The 22260-nt window shown below is 40.2% G+C and overlaps 2 protein-coding genes across 4 annotated transcripts in view; one reads left to right on the top strand and one right to left on the bottom strand.

Moving 5' to 3' along the window:
* Positions 1-22123, top strand: part of WDR3 (WD repeat domain 3) — a 39312-nt gene extending 17189 nt beyond the window's left edge. For all 3 annotated transcript variants that reach the window (XM_027535697.1, XM_027535690.1, XM_027535702.1), the window contains exons 12-27: positions 2293-2386; positions 4233-4334; positions 6291-6376; positions 6540-6675; positions 7422-7478; positions 8634-8734; positions 8941-9052; positions 9183-9317; positions 9586-9636; positions 10307-10372; positions 16177-16269; positions 16713-16760; positions 17453-17496; positions 19124-19252; positions 20999-21092; positions 21389-22123. In XM_027535697.1, coding sequence (XP_027391498.1) covers positions 2293-2386; positions 4233-4334; positions 6291-6376; positions 6540-6675; positions 7422-7478; positions 8634-8734; positions 8941-9052; positions 9183-9317; positions 9586-9636; positions 10307-10372; positions 16177-16269; positions 16713-16760; positions 17453-17496; positions 19124-19252; positions 20999-21092; positions 21389-21544 — 1504 coding nt within the window. In that variant the 3' untranslated portion in view covers positions 21545-22123. The remainder of the gene's footprint in view (positions 1-2292; positions 2387-4232; positions 4335-6290; positions 6377-6539; positions 6676-7421; positions 7479-8633; positions 8735-8940; positions 9053-9182; positions 9318-9585; positions 9637-10306; positions 10373-16176; positions 16270-16712; positions 16761-17452; positions 17497-19123; positions 19253-20998; positions 21093-21388) is intronic.
* SPAG17 (sperm associated antigen 17) overlaps positions 16033-22260 on the bottom strand; it is a 252300-nt gene continuing 246072 nt past the window's right edge. Inside the window, exon 49 of the mRNA XM_027535676.1 lies at positions 16033-16219. The gene's annotated coding sequence lies outside the window, so the exon portion shown is untranslated. The remainder of the gene's footprint in view (positions 16220-22260) is intronic.

Here is a 22260-nt window from a genome sequence, read left to right as displayed (position 1 = left end):
CTCCCATTACAATTGGCAATTTAGCTGCATCTGTATCACATAATCTTTCTTCCTATGACTGATGGTGCTCCTAACCAAAAGTTAATCACAACCTATATATCTACTTCTGGCAGTTTCTCTCCCTCTCTTGCATCATTAATTTTCCTTCTCTGTTGGGTCATTCCTCTCAGTATAAAGATCTGAGGTGGCCCTAGTGGTCAAGAACCCGCCTGCCAACGCAGGAGACATTAAAGAGACTTGGGTTCAATCCTTGGGTTGGGAAGACCTTCTGGAGGAGGGTGTGGCAACCCACTTCAGATTTCTTGCCTGGATAATCCAGTGGACAGAGGAGCCTGGTGGGCTACAGTCCAAAGGGCTGCAAAGAGTCGGACATGGCTGAAGTGATTTAGCACGCATACGTGCATGCTATAATATCTCCCATCTTAAAAGAATATGCTGTCTCGTCCTTACCTCCCTCTCCAGTTATCTCTCCCATCCGCTGATCCTTTTCTTCATCAGGCCTTTATCCCCACCATTTCACCAAAGCAGCTCTTGTCATCTCATCAGTAGTCTTCATGTTTTTAAATCTAGTGACCGATAAGCTTTGTCTGACATCCTCCTTGAATTGGTAACTTTTCTCCTCTTTGAAACACTGAATTTCATTACTTCCTCTTCTTCTGCTGGCTGGTTCTCCTCAGTCTTGGCTGAATCCTTTGTACTTACTGACCTGTAAATGTTGAAATGCTTCAGAGCAAAGTTTTTGAACTTTTTCTCTGTCTTCACTTCACTTTCTGTGCTCTCTAGTCAGATGGCTGCCTGTGCTAATGACTCATAAATTTGTGTCTCTAGCCTCAGCCTCTCCCTGAACTTCAGACTCTCATATCCACATCCTTTTTGTATCACCCCTTGGATGTCTAATTAGGCATCTCAAACTTTTATGTCCAGACCACATTTGTGATCTTCATTTCTTCAATAGCCTCCTCACCCTCTGTTCCTACAGACTTCCCCATCTTAGTAAATAACTACTTCTTGCAGTTAAAAGCACAAATCCTTGTAGCCATTCTTGATTTTCTCTCTCATGTCCCACGTCCAGTTCATTAACAAAACCTGTCAGCTCCACCTTCAAAATGTACCTGAAATTTCAACCACATCTCGTCACCTTCACTGCCACGATTGGGTTCAGACCACCACCATCTCTCATATGGATGGTAATAGCTTCCTGACTGGCGTCCATGCTTCCTTACTTGCTCCCTGTGGTCTGTTCTCAGCGTGGCAGCCAATGTAATCTTTTTATCATGGAAGTTCCATCACTTCCCGGAGCTCCATCTAACGCTAACTGGAAGTCACAGTCCTTAGGGCTGCTGTCTCACCACTCTCGCCTTCTCCACTGCAGCCCCTGGCCTTTTCACTACCCCTTCCAGGCAACAAGAACGTGCCCGTGCTGTGGCCCTTGTGCTCCCTCTTCTTTCTTCCTGGAGCCAGCTTCCCATTCGGCTGCAGGCCATCCTCCCTCTGCTGTCATCGCATGGCCACCCTGCTGTTCCCTGCCTCCCCTCGCACTGTGAGCCCCCTTCCCCCAGCTCTGTGTTTCTCCACAACACCTGCTAGCCCCTGAGATACCCATACACATCTTACTTCCGGAGGATGTTAAGCTTTATGGAATTCGGAATCTCTTGTGTTTAACTCACTGTCTCATCTCTAGCACCTGGAACAGGACCTGGCATTCAGTACATACTGGAGGGAGTGGGTATTTGCTGAATGGGTGAATGTTAATGGTCCACTAAAATGAACTTGACTTGTAGGGATATAATATGCTAATTTGACTTAGTCCTCTGGGCTCACACACTTCTTTGTAGCAGCAGATCGGGTTCTCTTGAACCGAGCAGATGGCTTTTTTAAACTCTGTTTTTGTAGAATCTGTTCCTTAGGATTGGGAACCTCCTATAAAGAAAACAAAGTTAGGGGCCATTTACTGTTTTCTCTCTGACTATAATTAAGTCAAGAATCTGTCTGCCAATGCAGGGGACATAAGAGACAGGTTCAATCCCTGGGTCAGGAAGATCCCCTGGAGGAGGGCATTGCAACCCACTCCAGTATTCTTGCCTGCAGAATCCCATGGACAGAGGAGCCTGGTGGGTACAGTGCATGGGGTCACATGAGTTGAACACGACTGAAGTGACTTAGCACACACGCGTTCAGACTTTGTCCTCTCTTGTCGACCATTCTGTGTGGCTAAGTAGGTATTAATATTAAATGTGCATGCTGCCTTCGCAGGTGGAGAAGCAGGCTCTCTTTACTCCTTCTCCCTCACAGGTCTACGCTGCAGTGCATTCGCACGATGGCCTGTGAATACGCGCTCTGCTCATTCTTTGTGCCTGGGGATCGGCAGGTGGTCATAGGGACAAAGGTAAACAGACTTTTCCATGGATTTAGGGGACTTTCTGCTCAATAGTCTTCAAGTTGTTTAAGAAACCTGCTTCCTTAGCATATGGGAAATGTATTAGAGCTGGATAATATGAGAGTGTGATAGTTCATTGCCCTTTTTTTTGAGGTTTTTATTTTTTTTTAAGTTTTGTTTTTTTTTTTTGGTAAACCAAACCATATGTTAAATTATGAAGAAAATTAAAATCATGACCCAAGATAACTATCATTAACAATTTGGCGATCAGCCTTTCGTGCATATTTTTATAAGCACACATGTAATTGTGTTTTGAGAAGATTAATAAATACATTAAATACCAGCATCAGGTGTGGTAGATAGAAGCATTCAGTAAAGAGAGACCAAGTGACCAAATCTTCAGCTGTAATCACATGGGGAGAGAACCTGAGGGAATGCACAAACATGGATTTGGATTCCGATTCTTCCCCTAAAAAATGGGTAACTTGGAGCAAGTTGCATAAACTTCTCCTAGTGTGTTTCCTTATCTGTTTTAGGACATGATGGCACTTGCTTTTTGACAGAGCCTTTTGCGCCAAATTGCCTGGGTTTGAATCCCAGCTCGTCTACTCAACTAGCTATGAGTTGGGCAAGTTACTCCACCCTGTAAGCTTTGATATCTAAAAGTAAAAAGACTGCCTCACAGTCTGCAAAGCAGTTAGCACAGAGACTGGCTCCCAGAAAATAACGAATAAGAGCTGGCAGTAGAAGTAGCATGAATGGTGATAGTCGGAGTTGTAGTGGGAATAAAGTGTAATAGGTCTATGGAATATTTTGAAAAGTGCTTTGCAAGTATTTGTCATTATCTCCTTAAACCAATGCCATATGTGCATTTTTATTAGAAAACCTGTTATCACAATGGATATTTTTTTTGCCCACCAAAAAGTATAAAATAAGTTGGAGAGAGTTCAAGAGTCAATGTCACAGAACGTTAAATTTTAGTTAAAAGTACCCTCATTTTTCATTCATTCACCAAATGTTCATCCACTATTAATCGTTTAAAAAACTGTTTGTATGACTCAGAATCCCTAGCCTCGTCTCTGTGCTAGGCCGTTAACATACATTATCTCATTTAATCCCCACAACTGGTTAGAGAGGTTGTTAATATAAACTCCATTTTTCAGATGGAAAAATGGGCTCATGGACATGAATTTACTCATAGTCAGAGTTAGAGAGAGGCAGCCCTGGGAGGCATGTCTTCTGCTTACATTCTTCCCACCGCATGTTTACAGACTCAGCATACAGCAGGCTTGGCCACTGTGTGCGTTCTGTTCTGTGCTGGCCCCAAGACCACAGCATATACAGGGTCTAAAGAGGAAGTGTGGCTGATAGTTTTCTAAACTACCACGATTTTTTTTTTCCAAGTTCATTGTCCTCCTTAGCATTGTAGGTGGTATTTATTACTGTCAATGTATTCTAGAGGGGAAGCCAAAACTAGATGGAGAGGAGTTGTTAGTCCACCTAAAGGACTGATTACATTTTTAAAGGTTTTTAAATCCCCCATTTGCTGTCATGTTTACTCTGATACACCTCTGGCCGTGGTATTTCCCATTTGAAGTTGGGGGACCAGTGGAAGTGACAGGAGTCCTGTACTACAAGGTTGTAGCATTCCATAGTTGCAGAGTATAGTGACCCTGCCAAGATTAGACCAGTATGTCCGTAGGAGATTTAACAGCGCTTCTTCACAGAGGAAGTACAGTGGGTAGACCATGGAAGCCGTTTGCTGAGCACTCGGCCACATCGTTGCTGCTTGGTTATGACACTGTAGATAAGCATCGTGGAGGTTGCGGGTGTGTTCATTTTGTGTCTTCCATAGACGGGGAAGCTGCAGCTTTATGACTTGGCCTCAGGAAATCTGCTGGAGACGATAGACGCACACGATGGAGCCTTATGGTCCTTGTCTCTCTCTCCAGATCAGGTAACTGAACCAGATGTGACGATCTGGACTTGAGTACTCTTGCTGCACTTCCCATCTCTTATATCAAGTTCTGCTGCTGCCTAACAGGAATTTAAAGAAAGTCCACTCTTTGTGTAATCTCTATATATGGTGCCATATTTTGTGCCTGATAATACGAAGAGCTGTCACTATGATCTGAATTTTTGTTCAGCTGCTCTTGATCATGAGCTACATGACATGACAATATTTATCCTCCTACATTACCAGTGATTTGTGATACTTCTTAAGAGGAAATATTTCCTTGGGCAGTGCGTACAGAGGTTAGAGCAGTCTTTTCTGCTCCGCCTTCAGTCTATATATCTATGACTATACAAGTCTAGTGGTTTTTAGTCAGTTTGTGAGCCTTTTCCAGTCAACAGCAGTGTGTTTCCTTTCAAAAGAGTCACTGGAGACCTCAAGTTGTGCTATTTGTTGCTCAGAACATTTTGAGATTTTTTTTTGACAATACCTGAAGGGATTGTGGCCCATTTATTTGAATGTCCTCAGTAGTGGCAAATCTGTATTCCCTGAAAGTAGATATTTTTGGGAAAAAATGGAACCTGGAATTTAGATTGAGTAATGCCATTGGGGGCAGAAATAAAGCAGCATTTAAAATGTAAATAGTAGTTAGCATCTTGGGTTTGTGGCGTGTTCTATTTTCCAAAGTGTTTTCATATCCATCATGTCATTTACTATTATTTTCACAACACTTTTATAAACTAGGTAGTCTTTCTCTCTTTAGCAACACTAAGCATCACTGTAAGGTTTTTCTTTCTATGTTACAGATCTCTGAAACGGCAGAATAGACATTTGAGGTCTGGTTTTCTTACTCCGTGTTCCTTATACTTTACACTAACCCTAAAATGTGATGAGACCAGTTTAATACTTCACAGCAAATTCTTTTGACTGTTGCATTACCCTGTAGTAGTTGTTGAGTCTTTCTTCCTGACACCGAATGAAAGTGTAACTAGAACTTTACATCAGTTGTCATCTGACTACATGAGGCACTGCTAGGAGTTAGTTCTCAAATAAGACCTGTGCAGGCAGCCCTAAAAGAACAAGAAAGGGGGTTAAGGAAAAACCACACATCTTAATTCTTGTCCCATGCCTTAAATAAAAATGGTCTTTTGTATTATTTTGAGGTGTCTTACCAGTTTCTGCATATCAATAGCCTCAGATATGCAGATGACACCACCCTTATGGCAGAAAGTGAAGAGGAACTAAAAAGCCTCTTGATGAAAGTGAAAGTGGAGAGTGAAAAAGGTGGCTTAAAGCTCAACATTCAGAAAACGAAGATCATGGCATCCGGTCCCACCACTTCATGGGAAATACATGGGGAAACAGTGGAAACAGTGTCAGACTTTATTTTTTGGGGCTCCAAAATCACTGCAGATGGTGACTGCAGCCATGAAATTAAAAGACGCTTCCTCCTTGGAAGGGAAGTTATGACCAACCTAGATAGCATATTCAAAAGCAGAGACATTACTTTGCCAACAAAGAAGGCTGAGTGCTGAAGAATTGATGCTTTTGAACTGTGGTGTTGGAGAAGACTCTTGAGAGTCCCTTGGACTGCAAGGAGATCCAACCAGTCCATTCTGAAGGAGATCAGCCCTGGGATTTCTTTGGAAGGAATGATGCTAAAGCTGAAACTCCAGTACTTTGGCCACCTCATGCGAAGAGTTGACTCGTTGGAAAAGACTGATGCTGGGAGGGATTGGGGGCAGGAGGAGAAGAGGACGACAGAGGATGAGATAGCTGGATGGCATCACTGACTTGATGGACGTGAGTCTCAGTGAACTCCGGAGTTGGTGATGGACAGGGAGGCCTGGCATGCTGCAATTCGTGGGCTTGCAAAGACTCGGACACGACTGAGCAACTGAACTGAACCAGTTGCTGTACTAAGATACTTTTCTAACAGAAATGTCCTTTGATTTTCAGCGTGGCTTTGTGACAGGTGGTGCAGATAAATCTGTCAAGTTCTGGGATTTTGAGTTGGTAAAAGATGAAAACAGTACCCAGAAAAGGTGAGTAGACTTTTTTTTTTTTTTTAATTTGTGTCCATTTGTTGGAGTGAAAATGAGGCACCACTGAATGGGTTTTTGACGCATGTATTTCTGTTGAGCTCTAGAAGGTCTTGGGAGACTTTGCCTCTGTACTCATTTTTCTTGATGCTTTCCATGATGCTAGGCTTTCTGTGAAGCAAACCCGAACCTTGCAACTAGATGAAGAAGTTCTGTGTGTCACTTACTCTCCCAATCAAAAGCTGTTGGCCGTGTCTTTGCTGGACTGTACTGTGAAAATTTTCTATGTTGACACTTTAAAGGTATGATGGTTATGCCTATGGGTATTTTCTTTCTGACTGAACTTGGGTTGAGACTATAGAGTAGTGGCCTTGACTATTTCCAGCAGTAATATCTTTTTGAAAGCTGGTTTGTGAATCAAAACATTGCAAGTGCACTAGGAAGGCTGGATTTCTGAAAGAATCCTTTGGTTCATAAATTTTGTTTTTTGGTTCATAAATTTTGTTTAAAGCAAGTTATATTTCACATGTTCAGAAAAATCTGTGGACAAGAAATCCTGTTGCAGCCAGTAGTTTTAAGAGAACTGCTCGCTGTCCTAGGCAATGATCCCACATTTGGCAGTACCTCAGGATCATTTGGGTTGCTTTTAAAAATATGGATTACTGGGCTCTACATCCAGAGTCTCCGTGGAACTGTATTAGGCCCGGAGGTATTGTTGTGAACCAAGTGCTCCCCAGACTCTTTAGCTAAGAGATCCAGAGAACATCCCTGTGCTGTGTTCTGACTGAGGGAGTAGGCCTCAGCAGCATCACAGGCTCCACTCTACTGCAGTGTTCTTGGCAAGAGCATGCAGGGCTTTATGCTAAGTTGTATGGGTACAACCTTCAGTGGTTTGTCATCTTCTTTGAAACACAGACATAAAAACAATTCAGGACAGTGTTTAGCACTGTATTTAAGGTTATAGTTTAGATCTACATATAATAAATTATGCCTGCATTTTATAGATGGACATAAGTTGTTTATATTCTTTTTTTTTTTTAATATTTAGTTTTTTCTCTCACTATATGGACACAAACTGCCTGTAATATGTATGGACATATCTTATGTAAGTAAAATTTAAATAGTGTCTCAGTGACAAGTTATCTTTTCTAAAGTGCTTTGTTCGTTCTTGGCTTGACAGCTTCACTTCAGTGTTTTTCAGTCTGGTATATAACTGACTATCCTAAAAAAATTACAAAAGTATTTATTATAATCATACCTTAAGTATATATTTCTTTAATTGTTTTAGGATGTTTTCACAGATACCTGAATTAATCCTCTTAACTAACTACCTGGTTTGGATTCCCCAAATAGTATTTTCTTGTCTAAAGGACTATAATTGGTAGAATACCCTAAATTGTGAAGGACTTTCAAAAATGCATCCCTGCTTTGTTCTGAAGTATAACGTTCATAAGAAAAATGGAACTTTGCAATATTTATGGTATTTTTCACTGTGTATACTTTTAGTCTCTTGACCAAAGTCATATGTTTTGCAGTGTCTAGTTATGAGTGGCAGTATGGAGGGGTGGGATGGTGTGGGAGGTGGGAGGGAGGTTCAAGAGGGAGGGGACATATGGCTGATTCATGTTGATGTATGGCAGAAACCAACACAATATTGTAAAGCAATTATCTTCCAATTAAAAATGAAAAAAAATCTAGTCTGTGTAAAAGGAATTGGCCCCCGCCCTACCTATCTGCACTCAGTGCATGAACAGAATAAATTGGTGTCAGAAAATATTTTTCTTCTTATGTGGACAGCCATTTGAACTAGGTGCTAAAATAGAAGAGAAACAGTGATAGGAGACATGGCATAAAAATGTCTAGGTTGTAAGCATTCTAGTAGCTTCTTTCCCAGGCTCATTCTTCTCTTTTCCTCTTTTCTCTGTCCCCAACTCTGTCAAACTCTGTGACAGAGATTAGGGAGTCTTTATTCTATCAATTTTAACAAAGTAAACAGATAACCTACATCAAAGCACAACACTGCCCTGTAGCAGGACCAGAAACACCTGAGCCACACAGTTCTTGCTCACTTAACAAGCTTTTTAAGTAGATTTGTAGGTAAAAGCAGGGATATGGGTGCTCTTGATACAGAGATGAAATTAATTTTTTGGCACTGACATTGACATTTTTGAAAGAAATGGGATAGATGTTCTGGTTAACTTTTCTCTATCTAATCAGGGTTTCGGATGAACTAGTAACGTTTCACTTCTCTTCCTTCTAGGATGGAGCACTGATAGCAACTGGCTCTGCAGACAGGAACGTGAAAATCTGGGGTCTGGACTTTGGGGACTGCCATAAGTCTCTGTTTGCACATGATGACAGGTAGATGTCATCTTTTCAAAGACCTCCTGTTGAGTTACCTATCAGTGTCATTTCCTGGGAGCATCTTTTAGTGTTCTCAGATAGTCAGAAATTTAAAATTCTGTTAATAAAACTCTAGAACTAACTGTCCAAAAGCGATTTATGTATGTTTAAGACCTTAATAATGAGGAAATTGATGACGTTTGAGTATTTCTCTCACTTTTCAGTGTGATGTACCTAAGGTTTGTGCCCAAGTCTCACCTCTTCTTCACTGCTGGAAAAGACCGTAAGATTAAACAGTGGGATGCAGACAAATTTGAACACATACAGACTCTAGAGGTAACCTCTTGCCTACTTTGACGTGCTCAGTACTTCTTTTAAGGTTGAGCATTGATTTCCCACCAGTGTAGCAGTCTATGAATAAGGTATTCTCACTCAGGATTTTTGGTTTTGTCTTTACTCTCTGCAGGGGCACCACCAGGAAATATGGTGCTTGGCTGTAAGCCCCAGTGGGGACTACGTTGTATCATCATCCCATGACAAATCTCTGAGACTTTGGGAGAGAACCAGGGAGCCTCTTATTCTTGAGGAAGAAAAGGAGATGGTAAGGACTTCAGGCTTGGTAGGTATCAGTCCCTGACACGCTGACTCGGCTGAAGGTTCCTGTCTAGTTCTGCCACACCTCACATTCAGTGCTAGTCCACTGGCCTCCAGAAGATGTTTCCAAGACTGCCAACACCACTTGGGTAGCCCAGTGGAGATAAAGATCCCAGGAGGGGGTTAGATTGTGAATGAAGCAGCTTCTCACTGCCTTACTTCACATAATGATCATGTTTTATCTTTGAAATTAATTCATATCCATCTCTTGACAGCAAAGGGAAGCAGAATATGAAGAGAGTGTGGCCAAAGAAGACCAACCAGCAGTAAGTAGATCTTCTGGGATCCTCATACTGTGCCCTGTCATTTTCTTACTGGCATTTACTGTAATTTCAAGAATTTCTAATGGAATTAGAACTGGGGCTAGATGCCAAAGTCATCTGCAGCTGATATGAGAAAGAATCTGTGTAGTCCTTCTTAATTTAGCTGTATATCCTGATTTTATGGGACAAATGACTTGGTATTAAATGATTGTCATTCTCGCTTTTTTTTTTTTTTTTGAGGGAGGCTTTAGGGAACTGTTTCACTGTAAATCAAAAATCAGAAAGAATTGAGAAATGAAGCAATCTCTTTAATCATGTGTTGTAGAGCAGAGTATTCTTATGATAATGCATGTAACACATTTAACATAGTGTCTGGCACTTACTCCTGGAGAAGAGAATGGCAACCCGCTCCAGTATTCTTTTCTGGAGAATTCCATGGATAGAGGAGCCTGGTGGGCTACAGTTCAAGAGGTCGCAGAGTCGGACATGACTAACACTTTTCACTTTCTTTCCCTGGCACTTACTAATTTCTCATTTACTGGTAGCTGATAACACAATGTAACAACAGTCATCATAACATAGTATGTCTGTTCTTTTCTGGATATAAGATTAATTTGTTGGTTCTTTAACACCCATCAGTGTTATGTTAAAAGGATCTCTTTGTTTCTGGCAGGTTCCAGGAGAGACTCAAGGTGACAATTACTTCACTGGAAAGAAAACTATTGAAACAGTCAAAGCAGTAAGTTGATATAGAATGTTGTGTCTCATTTTAATTTCTTATTTCCAAAAAGTATTTTATTAAAATCTAAAGAAAAACAAAGGAAATAATTACAAGAAATAAAATAGCATGAAATTGCCCTGTTCCCATATTTGACCCTAAAATCACCAAATAAGCTTTAAGAGCCCCTAGTCTAATCTCTTTACTTGATGGCAGAAGTTCTCAGAGTGGAGCCCCCAGACCTACTGAATCTGAACCACAGGGGAGGGGTTAGCAATAAGTGGGGTTTTTTGTTTGCTTTTTTATTATAAACATTTTAAAAATTGAAGTATAGGTGATTTACAATGTTGTGCTAACTTCTGCCGTATAGCAAAGAGTTTCAGTAGTATACATTCAGTTCATATATATGTGTATACACACACATTCTTTTTCATATTCTTTTCCATTATGGTTTATCATGGGATACTGAATGTAGCTCTCTGCTATACAGTAGCATTCCATATGCAGTAGCTTACATCTGCTAACCCCGGCTTGCCACTCCATCCCTTCCCCAAAGCAGCTATGAATCTATCCTCCATATCCATGAGTCTGTTTCATAGATAGCTTCGTTTGTCATGTTTCAGATCCCACATATAAGTAATATTATATGGTATTTATCTTTCTCTTTCTGACTTACCTAGTATGATAATTCCTAATTGCATTCATGTTGCTGCAAATGGCATTATTTCCTCCTTTTTTTATGACCGAGTAGTATTCCATTTTATATGCGTACCACATCATCTTTATCCATTCATCTGTCATTGGACATTTAAGTTGTTATCATGGCTTGGCTTTTGTGAATAGTCCTGCTATGAACATAGGGTTGTGTGTATCTTTTTAGATTACAGTTTTGTTTGCTTGTATGCCCAGGCGTGGGACTGCTGGATCATATGGTAATTTGATTTTTAGTATTCTGAGGAACCTCCATACTGTTTCTATAGTGGCTGAACCAATTTACATTTCCACCAACAGTGTAGGAGGTTTCCGTTTTCTCCACATCCTCTCTAATTGTTATTTGTAGAGTTTTTAATGATGCCCATTCTGACCAGTGTGAGGTGGTACCTCGCTGTAGTTTTGATTTGCATTTCACTGATGGTTAGCAGTGTTCGCCATCTTTTCTTGTGCCTATTGACCATCCGTATTTCTTTGGAGAAATGTCTCTTTAGATCTTCTGTCCATTTTTTGATTGGGTTGTTTGTTGTTGAGTTGTAGGAGATGTTTGTGTATTTTGGAAATTAAGCCCTTGTCAGTCACATCATTTGCAGATATTTTCTCCCATTCTGTAGGTTGTTTTTTGTTTTTGTTTTTTATGGTTTCCGTTGCTATGCAAAAGTCTCCCATTTGTTTTTTATTTCTATTGCCTTGGGAGACTGACCTAAGAAAACATTGGTACAATTTATGTCAGAGAATGTTTTGCCTATAATCTTTTCCAGGTGTTCCATGGTGTCATGTCTTATGTTTTAAGTGTTTAAGACATCTTGAGTTTACTTTTGTGTATGGTGAGAGGGTGTGTTCTAGCTTCGATTTACATGCAGTTGTCCAACTGGCCAACACTTGCTGAAGACTTTCCTCACTATATGTTCTTGCCTCTTTTGTTGAAGATTAGTTGACTGTGTATGTATGGGTTTATTCTGAGTCTCTGTCCTGCTCCATTGACCATCTGGAATAGTCTTTGTGCCGGTACCACACTGTTTTGATTCCTGTAGCTCTGTGCAAAAGAATTGTCTGAAATCTGCCTCCTGCTTTGTTCTTTTTCTTCAGGATTGCTTTAGCAATTGTGGATCTTTATGGTTTCATATAAATTTTAGGATTATTTGTTTTATGAAAAATGTCATGGGTAACTTGATAAGGATCACTTTAAATCTGTAGATTGCCTTAGGTAGTGTGCCCATTTTAACAATATTAATTCTTCCAATCCAAGAGCATGGGATATCTTTCCATTTCTTTGAATCCTCTTCAGTTTTATTAATAGTTTATGGTTGTCAGTGTGCTAGTCTTTAATTTCCTTGGTTGGGTCTACTGCTGCTGTTGCTGCTGCTAAGTCACTTCAGTCGTGTCCAACTCTGTGTGACTCCATAGACGGCCTCCTACCAGGCTCCTCTGTCCCTGGGATTCTCCAGGCAAGAACACTGGAGTGGGGTGCCACTGCCTTCTCCAATGCATGAAAGTGAAAAGTGAAAGTGAAGTCACTCAGTCGTGTCCGACTCTTAGCGACCTCATGGACTACAGCCTACCAAGCTCGTCTGTCCATGGGATTTTCCAGGCAAGAGTACTGGAGTGGGGTGCCATTGCCTTCTCCATTTTCTTTATGGCCTTTGTTTTAAAGTCTATTTTGTCTGATATGAGTATTGCAACCCACACTTTCTTATCATTTGTGTTTGCATGGGCTCTCTTTTTTATATGCCCTCACTTTCAATCTATATGTGTCCTTTGCCCTAAAGTAGGTCTCTGGCAGGCAGCATATTGTAGCTTTTTTTTTTTAATCCAGTCTTCCACTCTGTCTTTTGATTGGAACATTTAGTCCAATGTTTGATAATTAAGGTAATTATTGATACATATTTATGGCCATTTTAACCATGTTTTCATATTGATTTTACATTTTTTCTTTGTCTCTTTTTCTTTGTGTTGTTCTTTTGTGGTTTGTTTCCCTTTTGATTATGTTCTCTTTTTGATTTTTTTTGACTCTGGTGTATGCTTTGAAGTTGCCCTGTGTTTCAAGTATGTGGACCCCATTCTATATCTACTTGCTTCAGTTGGTAGTCATATAGGTCAAACCCATTCCAGGAAGTGAAAAAACAAAAAACAACCCTGCATTTTCTTACTCTCCTGTCCCACAGTTTATGATTTTGATGTCCTCTTTCACATCTTCATCCTTTTGCTATTCATTGTAGTTACCATCATTTTCACAAAGACGTTTTCTTTTTTTTTTTTTAATCTGTATGTTGGCTTATTGAAGTGACTTACTTTCCAGTTGTGATTTTTCTCTTTCCTATCTATTCTTACTAATTTTCTATTTACAGAAGACCTATAATATTTGCTTTAGGATGGATTTAGTATTGCTGAATTCTTTTAGTTTTTGCTTGTCTGAGAAATTCTGTATATCTCCTCCTATTCTAAATATAATCTTGCTGGGTAGAGTATCCTAGGATGCAGATTTTTCCCTTTTAGGACTTTGAATATATCTTGCTACTCCCTTCTGGCCTGCAGTGCTTCTGTAGAGTAATCAGCTGATAGCCTTGTGGAAGTTTCCTTGTGATGAACTTTTTTTTTTCTTGCTGCCTTGAGACTCATCTGTATTTTGCCATTTTTATTATAGTGTGTCTTGGTGTAGGTCTGTTTGGATTTACTTTATTTGGGCCCTTCTGTGCTTCCTCTACATGAATATTTGTTTCTTTAGGTTTGGGAAGTTTTCAGCCATAACTTCTTCAAATACAGTTTTAATCTCCTTTTCTCTTTCTTCCCCTTCTGGAGCTGTATTATGTGTAAATTGGCACGGCACAATTTATTATTATCCCATCAGTTCAGTTTAGTCACTCAGTCGTGTCCCACTCTTTGCAACCCCATGAATTGCAGCACGCCAGGCCTTCCTGTCCATCACCAACTCTCAGAGTTCCCTGAGACTCACGTCCATCAAGTCAGTGATGCCATGCAGCCATCTCATCCTGTGTCGTCCCCTTCTCCTCCTGCCCCCAATCCCTCCCAGCATCAGAGTCTTTTCCAGTGAGTCAGCTCTTCGCATGAGGTGGCCAAAGTACTGGAGTTTCAGCTTTAGCATCATTCCTTCCAAAGAAATCCCAGGGCTAATCTCCTTCAGAATGGACTGGTTGGATCTCCTTATAGTCCAAGGGACTCTCAAGAGTCTTCTCCAACACCACAGTTCAAAAGCATCAATTCTTCGGCGCTCAGCTTTCTTCACAGTCCAACTCTCACATCCATACATGACCACAGGAAAAACCATAGCCTTGACTAGATGAACCTTTGTTGGCAAAGTAATATCTCTGCTTTTGAATATGCTATCTAGGTTGGTCATAACTTCCCTTCCAAGGAGTAAGCGTCTTTTAATTTCATGGCTGCAGTCACTATCTGCAGTGATTTTGGAGCCCACAAAAATAAAGTCTGACACTGCTTCCACTGTTTGCCCATCTATTTCCCATGAAGTGATGGGACCAGATGCCATGATCTTTGTTATCCCGTAGATCTCTTATATTGCTTTCATTTCTTTTGTTTGGCTGCCTATTATCTTGGTTGGGTGATTTCCATCTTTTTTTTTCCAGGTCACTTATTCTGCATTATTTATTCTGCTCTTACTGTGTTTAGTTCAGTTTTTGTCTCAAAAAGTGAATTTTCTTATTTTTCTTGGTTCCTCTTTATAATTGGTAGTTCCTTTAAGTTGGTGTCTCTTAGACTGAAGAGGTCTATTAGTGTGGTCTTGCAGGGCAATTTATATGTGAGACCATCCCTGTGTAGCTTGTGTGTGTTTGATATTTTTGGTGCAAGGACTGTTTTTAGTGTGGATGCCTGCTGCTTCTTTCCTCAGTGTGTGCTGGCCAGTATCCCCTCGATAGGGGGTGTGCAGATACAGCACTGGGTTCTCAGCGGCAGTGGTGTCTCATGCGCACCCCTGGAGCACACAGTGGGAGCAGAGGTGGCTGGCAACCACTCCAGAAGCCTGGGGCATTGTGGCGGCTCACTGCCACTCCTAGAGCTCATGTAGGCAGTGTCCTACAGCCTGAGCAGTCCCTCAGAGGAAAAGGCTGTAGGGTGGACACCATGCCTCCCATCGCACACTGCCACACAACAGCACCTGGCCTCTAAGCTGGCCCAGGCTTCAGGTGTGGTTGCACTAGACTCCAGACCCTTTAGACTGTTTTTGCACAGCCCACCCTGAGGCCCAAGCTTCCACATCTAGCCCTCACATGCACCATTGGACACACGTCTCGGGCTGGGAGTGTAGAGGGGTGGCACGGACTGTCTGCAGGCCTCTCTCTATTCTAGCTGCTGCAAACCAGTTGCTGTATTCTCCTCTGAGGCTCTGAAGCTCTCCTTCTGTCCTCACTGACTTCCTCCTAGTGAGGGGACTTCCCAGGGTGCAGGAACCTTTCCTCTTTCACAGCTCCCTGCCTGGGGTACAGGTCCCAACCCAGTTCCTTTCTCACTTTTGTCTTTTGTTCTACCCGGTTATGCTCATGTGGAGATTTTCTTGTTCTTTCAGAGGACTGAAGTCTCTTACCAGTGTTGAGTAGATATTCTATGAGAATAGTTCAACATGTAGATGTATTTTTGATGTACTTCTGGGAGGAGGTGAGCTTCATGTTCTTCTACTCCACCATCTTGATCACTGCCCCATATCTCATTTTTAAAAAGGTCCCAACCAAATAGCCCTTTTGTGGCAACAAGATTGATGAAATTTAATGATGGAGATCATAATCTCTGTTTTCCTCCCTTGTAACCAAGGACATGAGTAGTGCTGAATCTGTTTAATCAGTGTGTGGTTTCTAAGAAAGGCAGGGTTGATCTCAAGTGTACCTGTCAGGTGTACCTGGGAGCTGCCCTGCTGAAGGTGTCCACTTGCAGTCTCACCTGAATTCACAACACTTAGTCTCCTTGTGAATTAAAAAACAAAAGCCAAAGACATCTTTGAATGCTGTTTGGGACGCTCTTGGCACATCTTTATTAAACTGATTCAAGCAGTTTAAGTTGATAACTTTTTGTCAGGCCTTCCATTTGCAGTGTTGTGGGACGATGAGTGTATCGTGATGACTTCCATTCTTTGTCATCGTCTGTAGGCTGAGAGGATCATGGAGGCTATTGAGCTGTACCGAGAAGAAACTGCAAAATTGAGAGAACACAAAGCCATCTGTAAAGCTGCAGGGAAGGAGGTAAGACGGTTCATTAAGTTACATTCTGAGTGACATTTATTTATAGAGATAATTGCTGAGGGAAAAACCTTATTTGTATAGATGTGATAGAATCTCTTCTAATTCAAACATTAGAAAGAAAGAATTGAGAAGCTCTATCTTAATAAAAAGTCAAGGATAGTTAATTTGAAATCGATGTGATTACTGTTTTGAGTTGGAAACTCAGGTTCCTGCTTCAGTTTGGGAGGCTGGTGAGCCATTTTGGATTTCTACATGAAATGTATTACCCAGACTCATTCATAAGCCCTATTGAAACTAAAAATACATTCTTATATAATAATTCTTTAGCATCAGTTTTTAGGGTCTCCTTCAGAACTATATTAATGGACTGTTATGACCCTGCCTGCGATAAGCACTATCAAAGGCTTATTTTTTAATGACTTGATTTAATCATTTCTTCATAGGTTCCTCTTCCCATCAACCCCATCCTGATGGCTTATGGCAATATCTCTGTAAGTAGAATGTTTAATGGTTTCCCCCTTAAGGTTTAACCACCATTCTAAGGTTAAATTCAGGCAGGCACAAGAGGGGAAGTGAAGAGGCATTTGATTTGAGAATTGACATATTGGGAAATACTTTGTTGTTAAAAATCTCTGTTCAATGTTGGAATCCTTTAGGATATTTTGTATTTCAAAAAGACCATTTTAGTGGAACTTTCAAGTCATCTTTTCTGGTTGGACTGGACTGGTTTTTGTTTTTGTTTTCTTTTAGTGCTTATTTATGTTTAGTATCCAAAGCGCTCTCTGAAGGTTCTGTTCATTGAAACTGAAGTTTTTGGACAGCAAGTTGTTACAAATCAGCCAGATAAAAAGAGGAGAGAGGGAGAATCACAGGACAATGTATACTTTAGTAATCTTTAATTACTCAATGCTTTGCTTTCATCCATCACAATAGTAATACATGTCAGTGTCTTCATTTTATAGACAGGAAACTGTCCTGACTTACAGATTGAAGGGAGCATAGTTGGCAAGTGGCAGAGTCAGATTGTGAACCCAGATCTGACTCAGTCTAAGCCCGTACACGTATTGGCATTTTTAGAACATGGTTTCTCTTGAGAGAGATCCCTGGTTTTTAGGAGATAGAGAGTAGAGAGCTTCAGTTAAGAAAAAGAAGTATCACTAATGCTGTCACACTTCCATTCTAGCCTTCAGCTTATGTGTTGGAGATTTTTAAAGGAATCAAATCCAGGTGAGTGCCAGTGCACGGATTATTGTAAGTTGGCAGCTAACACCATTTACTAAACGTGAGATAAGTACATTTTAATTGATGGTTATTTTCCTTAGAGGATTAACTATGTCAAAACTTGGATGGAAAATAATTCATTATAATGTTTGTTTTGAATTAGAACTAGAAGGCTCCTCCTAAAATATGAAGGGAGATACTTTTAAGGACAAATGAAGGGCAGTGCTACTTTATATCATAGGTAATGAGATAATTTGCAATTCAGTCAGAGGTACCAACTATTAACGTTTTTTGTTGTATATTTCCTTTGGATTGTTTTCTGTGTATATACAGAGTTGAAATCATGTGTATACATTTTTACATCCTATCCTTTTTCACAGGATAGTTCCTGAGCATTTGCTTGCGTTAGTAACATTCTTCAGAAACACATCATTGAATTAATTCAAAATATTCCATTGTACATATAGTTACTATGAGGTGTTGTATAAGGGTTTTTGCTATTATTAATACTGCTTCAGTGAACACCTTTACATATAAATCTTTGCCATCCTCACTGATTATTTTCTTAACGGTCCTAGCAGTCTGTTAACTAATTAATGGACATAAACTTTTCAAAGGTTTATGTTGCTTACTTTCCAGAGTGCCTGTAATGACTTTCACCAGGCTTTTAAAAGTTCTTTGCTGGTTTGAGAGGCAAAAAGTGGTATTGTGTCATTTTCATTTTTAATTAACAAAGTTAAAATTTTCTTATATTTGTTGGCCATTTGTATTTTTTCCTGTGAATTTTTACCTTCCCATTCTTGTGCTTTATGGATGTTTTTCTTACTGGTTAAGAATTTTTTTTAATATATCTTTCGTCATTTTTGGAATAATGTTTCTTGTTTGTGATTTATCTTTTGGATTTATTTGAGTTTGACCTACTTAGTTATCATTTTTATAACAAATCACAATATCCGAGTATGTCCCATATAAGAATTAAATAGAACCTAAGATAATGAAACTTTGCTAGAGAAATGTAAAGTAGAATTTAGATTAATGGAGGTAGGGTGCATTCATAGATGGGAAGACTCTGTGTTTAAAGATTTAGTTTTTCTTAAGCTAATCTATAGATTTGTGATCCCAATTCAAAGCCTCTTGAGAATTCTAATTGGAATCGATGGAATGATAAATAGCTCAAGAAAAATAAACAAACCAACCCAGAATAAGAAAGAGATTAAAGAACTATAAAAACAACAAAATTGAAACAGTACAGGATTGTCAGAATCAATCATCAAAATGGACTCTAAAGCCCTGACGCAGGCTCTGTCATATGGAAGGACTCAATCAATGGTAAAAGAAGTATCATACAAAGATAGGATATTCAATAAAAAGCTCTGAAGAAATGAGTTATCTGAAAGAAAAAAAGATTCTCCTACACTCATGGACCAAAATGCATCAACTAGGTTAAAATACTAAATATAAGAAAAATAAAACATGATAAGAGAGAGCCATCCATAATGCAGATGATAATTCTGGATGGGTAAGATCTGTTGAAGTACATAAAAGGAGAAGAAAAAAATTGGAGGGGAAAAGATTTTTAAATTGACCATGTAAAGAAACGTGACATTTTTAATGTTTATTTTTCCCTCTCCAGCGAGCTGGAAGAATCTCTCCTCGTGCTGCCTTTCTCTTACGTTCCAGACATTCTCAGGCTCTTTAATGAATTCATCCAGCAGGGCTCCGATATTGAACTCCTGTGTAGGTGCCTCTTCTTTCTCCTCAGGTAACGTCCTTTCCCAGAAGAACATCATATGTCTCATGAGCATAACTCCTCCAGTAGTGCCTCACCTGAAGCCCTCTCCATGCTTTGCAATTAATAAATGTGACACTTCAGTTTCAGAGACTGTTAGGAATTTCAGTGCTGGCCAGCACAGATTATTTCTTACCCTTTGGTGGTCAGTCTTGCTCCTAAAGTGCCGACAGTGATGACCCACCTCTTGAAGTACCAGGATACTACGCTGCTCAGGATGCCCAGGCAGGCGGAGGTCTCCAAGTTACAGTCTAAGGCAGTGGCCCTGGTTCTGGGTAGGGTGCTGAAAGCCCATCCCTGAATGACCAGTCTCCTTCAGTGGTGTTTCTAACTGTTGAGTTTAAACTAAATGGTTTGGTTTTGTTTCCATAACGGAATTTTAAGGAGCAGTCAGCTTATTTCCCAGGCCTCTACAAATGCAAATGGAAGAGCAGTGGCGTATTTGGAGGGAACTAAGAAACATAACTGCTTCCCAGTAGCTTGGATAGTAAAGGATCTGCCTGCAATGCAGCAGACCTGGCTTCAGTCCCTGAGTTGTGAAGATGCCCTGGAGAAGGGAATGGCTACACATTCCAGTATTCTTGCCTGGGAAACTCCACGGACAGAGGGCCCTGGCAGGCTGCAGTCCGTGGAATCGCAAAGAGTCGGACGCAACTGAGCAACTAAGCACTCAAGAAACAAAGAAAATGTTTGTTACATTATATTCTTAAATAGGAAGAATTTGTATTAAATATGTAACAGAGGAAAAATGTATTTACAAAGGCTTAGTATATTCTTGGTAAAGGAAATGGCAGCCCACTCCAGTATTCTTGCCTGGAGAAGCCCATGGACAGGGGAGCCTGGTGGGCTGGACTCCATGGGGTCATGGAAAGTCAGACATGACTGAGTGAATAGCGCACACACACAATACATTCTTATCTCCCACTCTGTCCCCCAGTCTCAAGCCCTTGTATAAGAGAACAGGAATATTGGCAAATTTGAACATTCCCTAAAATGCTGTTAGGAAAACAGTAGAAACTGCTCAGCCAATACCAATTAATTAAAAGAAAATGATGTACTTGGTAAATTGGCATTTTTTTTTCATAAACCTTAACCCTTCATTCCTTTTTCTTTCAGGATAGTAGCAAATGAAGATATACATATCTACAGTGTATTTCTCATTGCTATGGCATATGTTGAATCAGGGTCACTGATTCTAAGAGAAACACTGAATATTTCTAGCATATTGGGGTTGTAGATGGGTGCTATCTCACAAGTAGATATGGCAGGTCACAGCTGTGAATGAGGGTGAGTGTGGAAGTTAAAAAGCATGAAGTCATCCAGGGCATGTTGGTACTCTTGGTCAGAGTTTGATCATCTCTCTCTCTCTTTTTTTTTTTTTGCTGAAATATAAATCTTTGAGTTAGTGTTTCTTAGAAGGCTCATTTTCCCTCTGAAATCCCCATAGGATACTGTTGTTAAAAATCTGTGGCCATTTGATAGATTGCTGGGAAAAGTCAGCTTTTTAGATGTTAGGATACTAGGTTTTAAAATTATTAGATAGAACTGAATAGTAGGGAAGAAACTTCTTTAGCCCTTTTTGCTAGAAGCATTTCTATATTCCCATGATGGGTGAAATGATTTTTTTTTTTGCTTTGATATTGTTTTGTTGCTGGTTCTAGGAGGTGTAGCCAAAACCACTATTCTTTGTGACAATGCTTGGTGTTGTTTTTCTATTAGGATTCACTTTGGCCAGATCACTAGCAACCAAATGCTTGTGCCAGTGATTGAAAAATTAAAGGAAACAACCATTTCAAAAGTCAGCCAAGTCCGGGTAAGTATCTTTGTAGAGGTAGCCGTAGAATAAGAAGGGGAAATCCTAGTGTATATGTGACTTACAGCTAGCATGGTGTGTTGTGCCCAGTCTTGTGTGATACTGACCTGACGTATATACATATTTAAGATGAGGTTTTTGTTGGAGCTGGTAGACATAAGGAAAAAAGACAAGAAAAGACCTTAGGGAGGGATGGGTAGCAACACATGAAGCTTTGGTTCCTCTGACTCACATAGCTGTGACACTGAACTGAAGTGAGGGGAAGTTCGTTTAATCTCTCTTCTGTTCTTCCTCAGGATGTTATTGGCTTTAACATGGCAGGTCTCGATTATCTCAAGAGGGAATGTGAAGCGAAAAGTGAAGTTATGTTTTTTGCTGATGCTACCAGCCACTTGGAAGAAAAGAAGAGGAAGAGGAAAAAGAGGGAGAAGCTAATTTTAACAGTGACTTAGAACTAAAATGTGCCTTTTCCAACTTTTGCTTGAGAAGGACTTCCAAACTAAGCAACGGTAGCGTTGGTGTAATATTCAAGAGATTATCATGTTGTAGAGGTGATATCACATGATGTATTTCCCAGCTCTGCCTGAAGGAATTTCAGCATAGGAGTGTCTTGGATTGAAACAGACTAGTTTAAAATCTGTGCTCTGAATGGGGAGCCCTCTAAGAGGCGTGCCCTTTATAGTCTAGCAGGAAGCAGAGAATTTTTTAAATTAGGTATTGTTTCACTAAAGTTGAAACTTTAACATTTCAAAATGTTTCCTTATTTATGTCAGAAGATTTGATGAGTAATTTGTTACCTCTCCAGATTAGGTTTTATAGCCCACTGAGATAGTCAGGTATGATATTGATCACCTTCTGCCCATAAATGTAAGTCTTGAACTTTCAGAGCCAAAAGGGACCGTAAGAGTTACCTGGAACAGCCTCCTTAAACTTAACCTCTTGCAGGTTGTTTTGTCGTTATATAAGACGATCCTAATTGCTATTTCTATTCCTCTAAGTACTTGTTTGTAATTAAAGAGCAGTCAACCTGAGATACCTGGCTGTGCTTTTTGGGTGACTAGTATGCTGTATATATATCTTCGTGGAGGGGAGGTGGCAGTGTTTTAGGAAAGGAAATGGACACATACCTTTGGGGCTGGGCTTTTCTTTGTGGGAAGTTTTTAAATCA

Source organism: Bos indicus x Bos taurus, chromosome 3 (assembly GCF_003369695.1).
Source record: "Bos indicus x Bos taurus breed Angus x Brahman F1 hybrid chromosome 3, Bos_hybrid_MaternalHap_v2.0, whole genome shotgun sequence".
In the NCBI taxonomy this organism is placed as follows: Eukaryota; Metazoa; Chordata; class Mammalia; order Artiodactyla; family Bovidae; genus Bos; species Bos indicus x Bos taurus.
The sequence above is the reverse complement of the archived record's forward strand: the minus strand, read 5'-3'. Positions and strand labels throughout refer to the sequence as shown.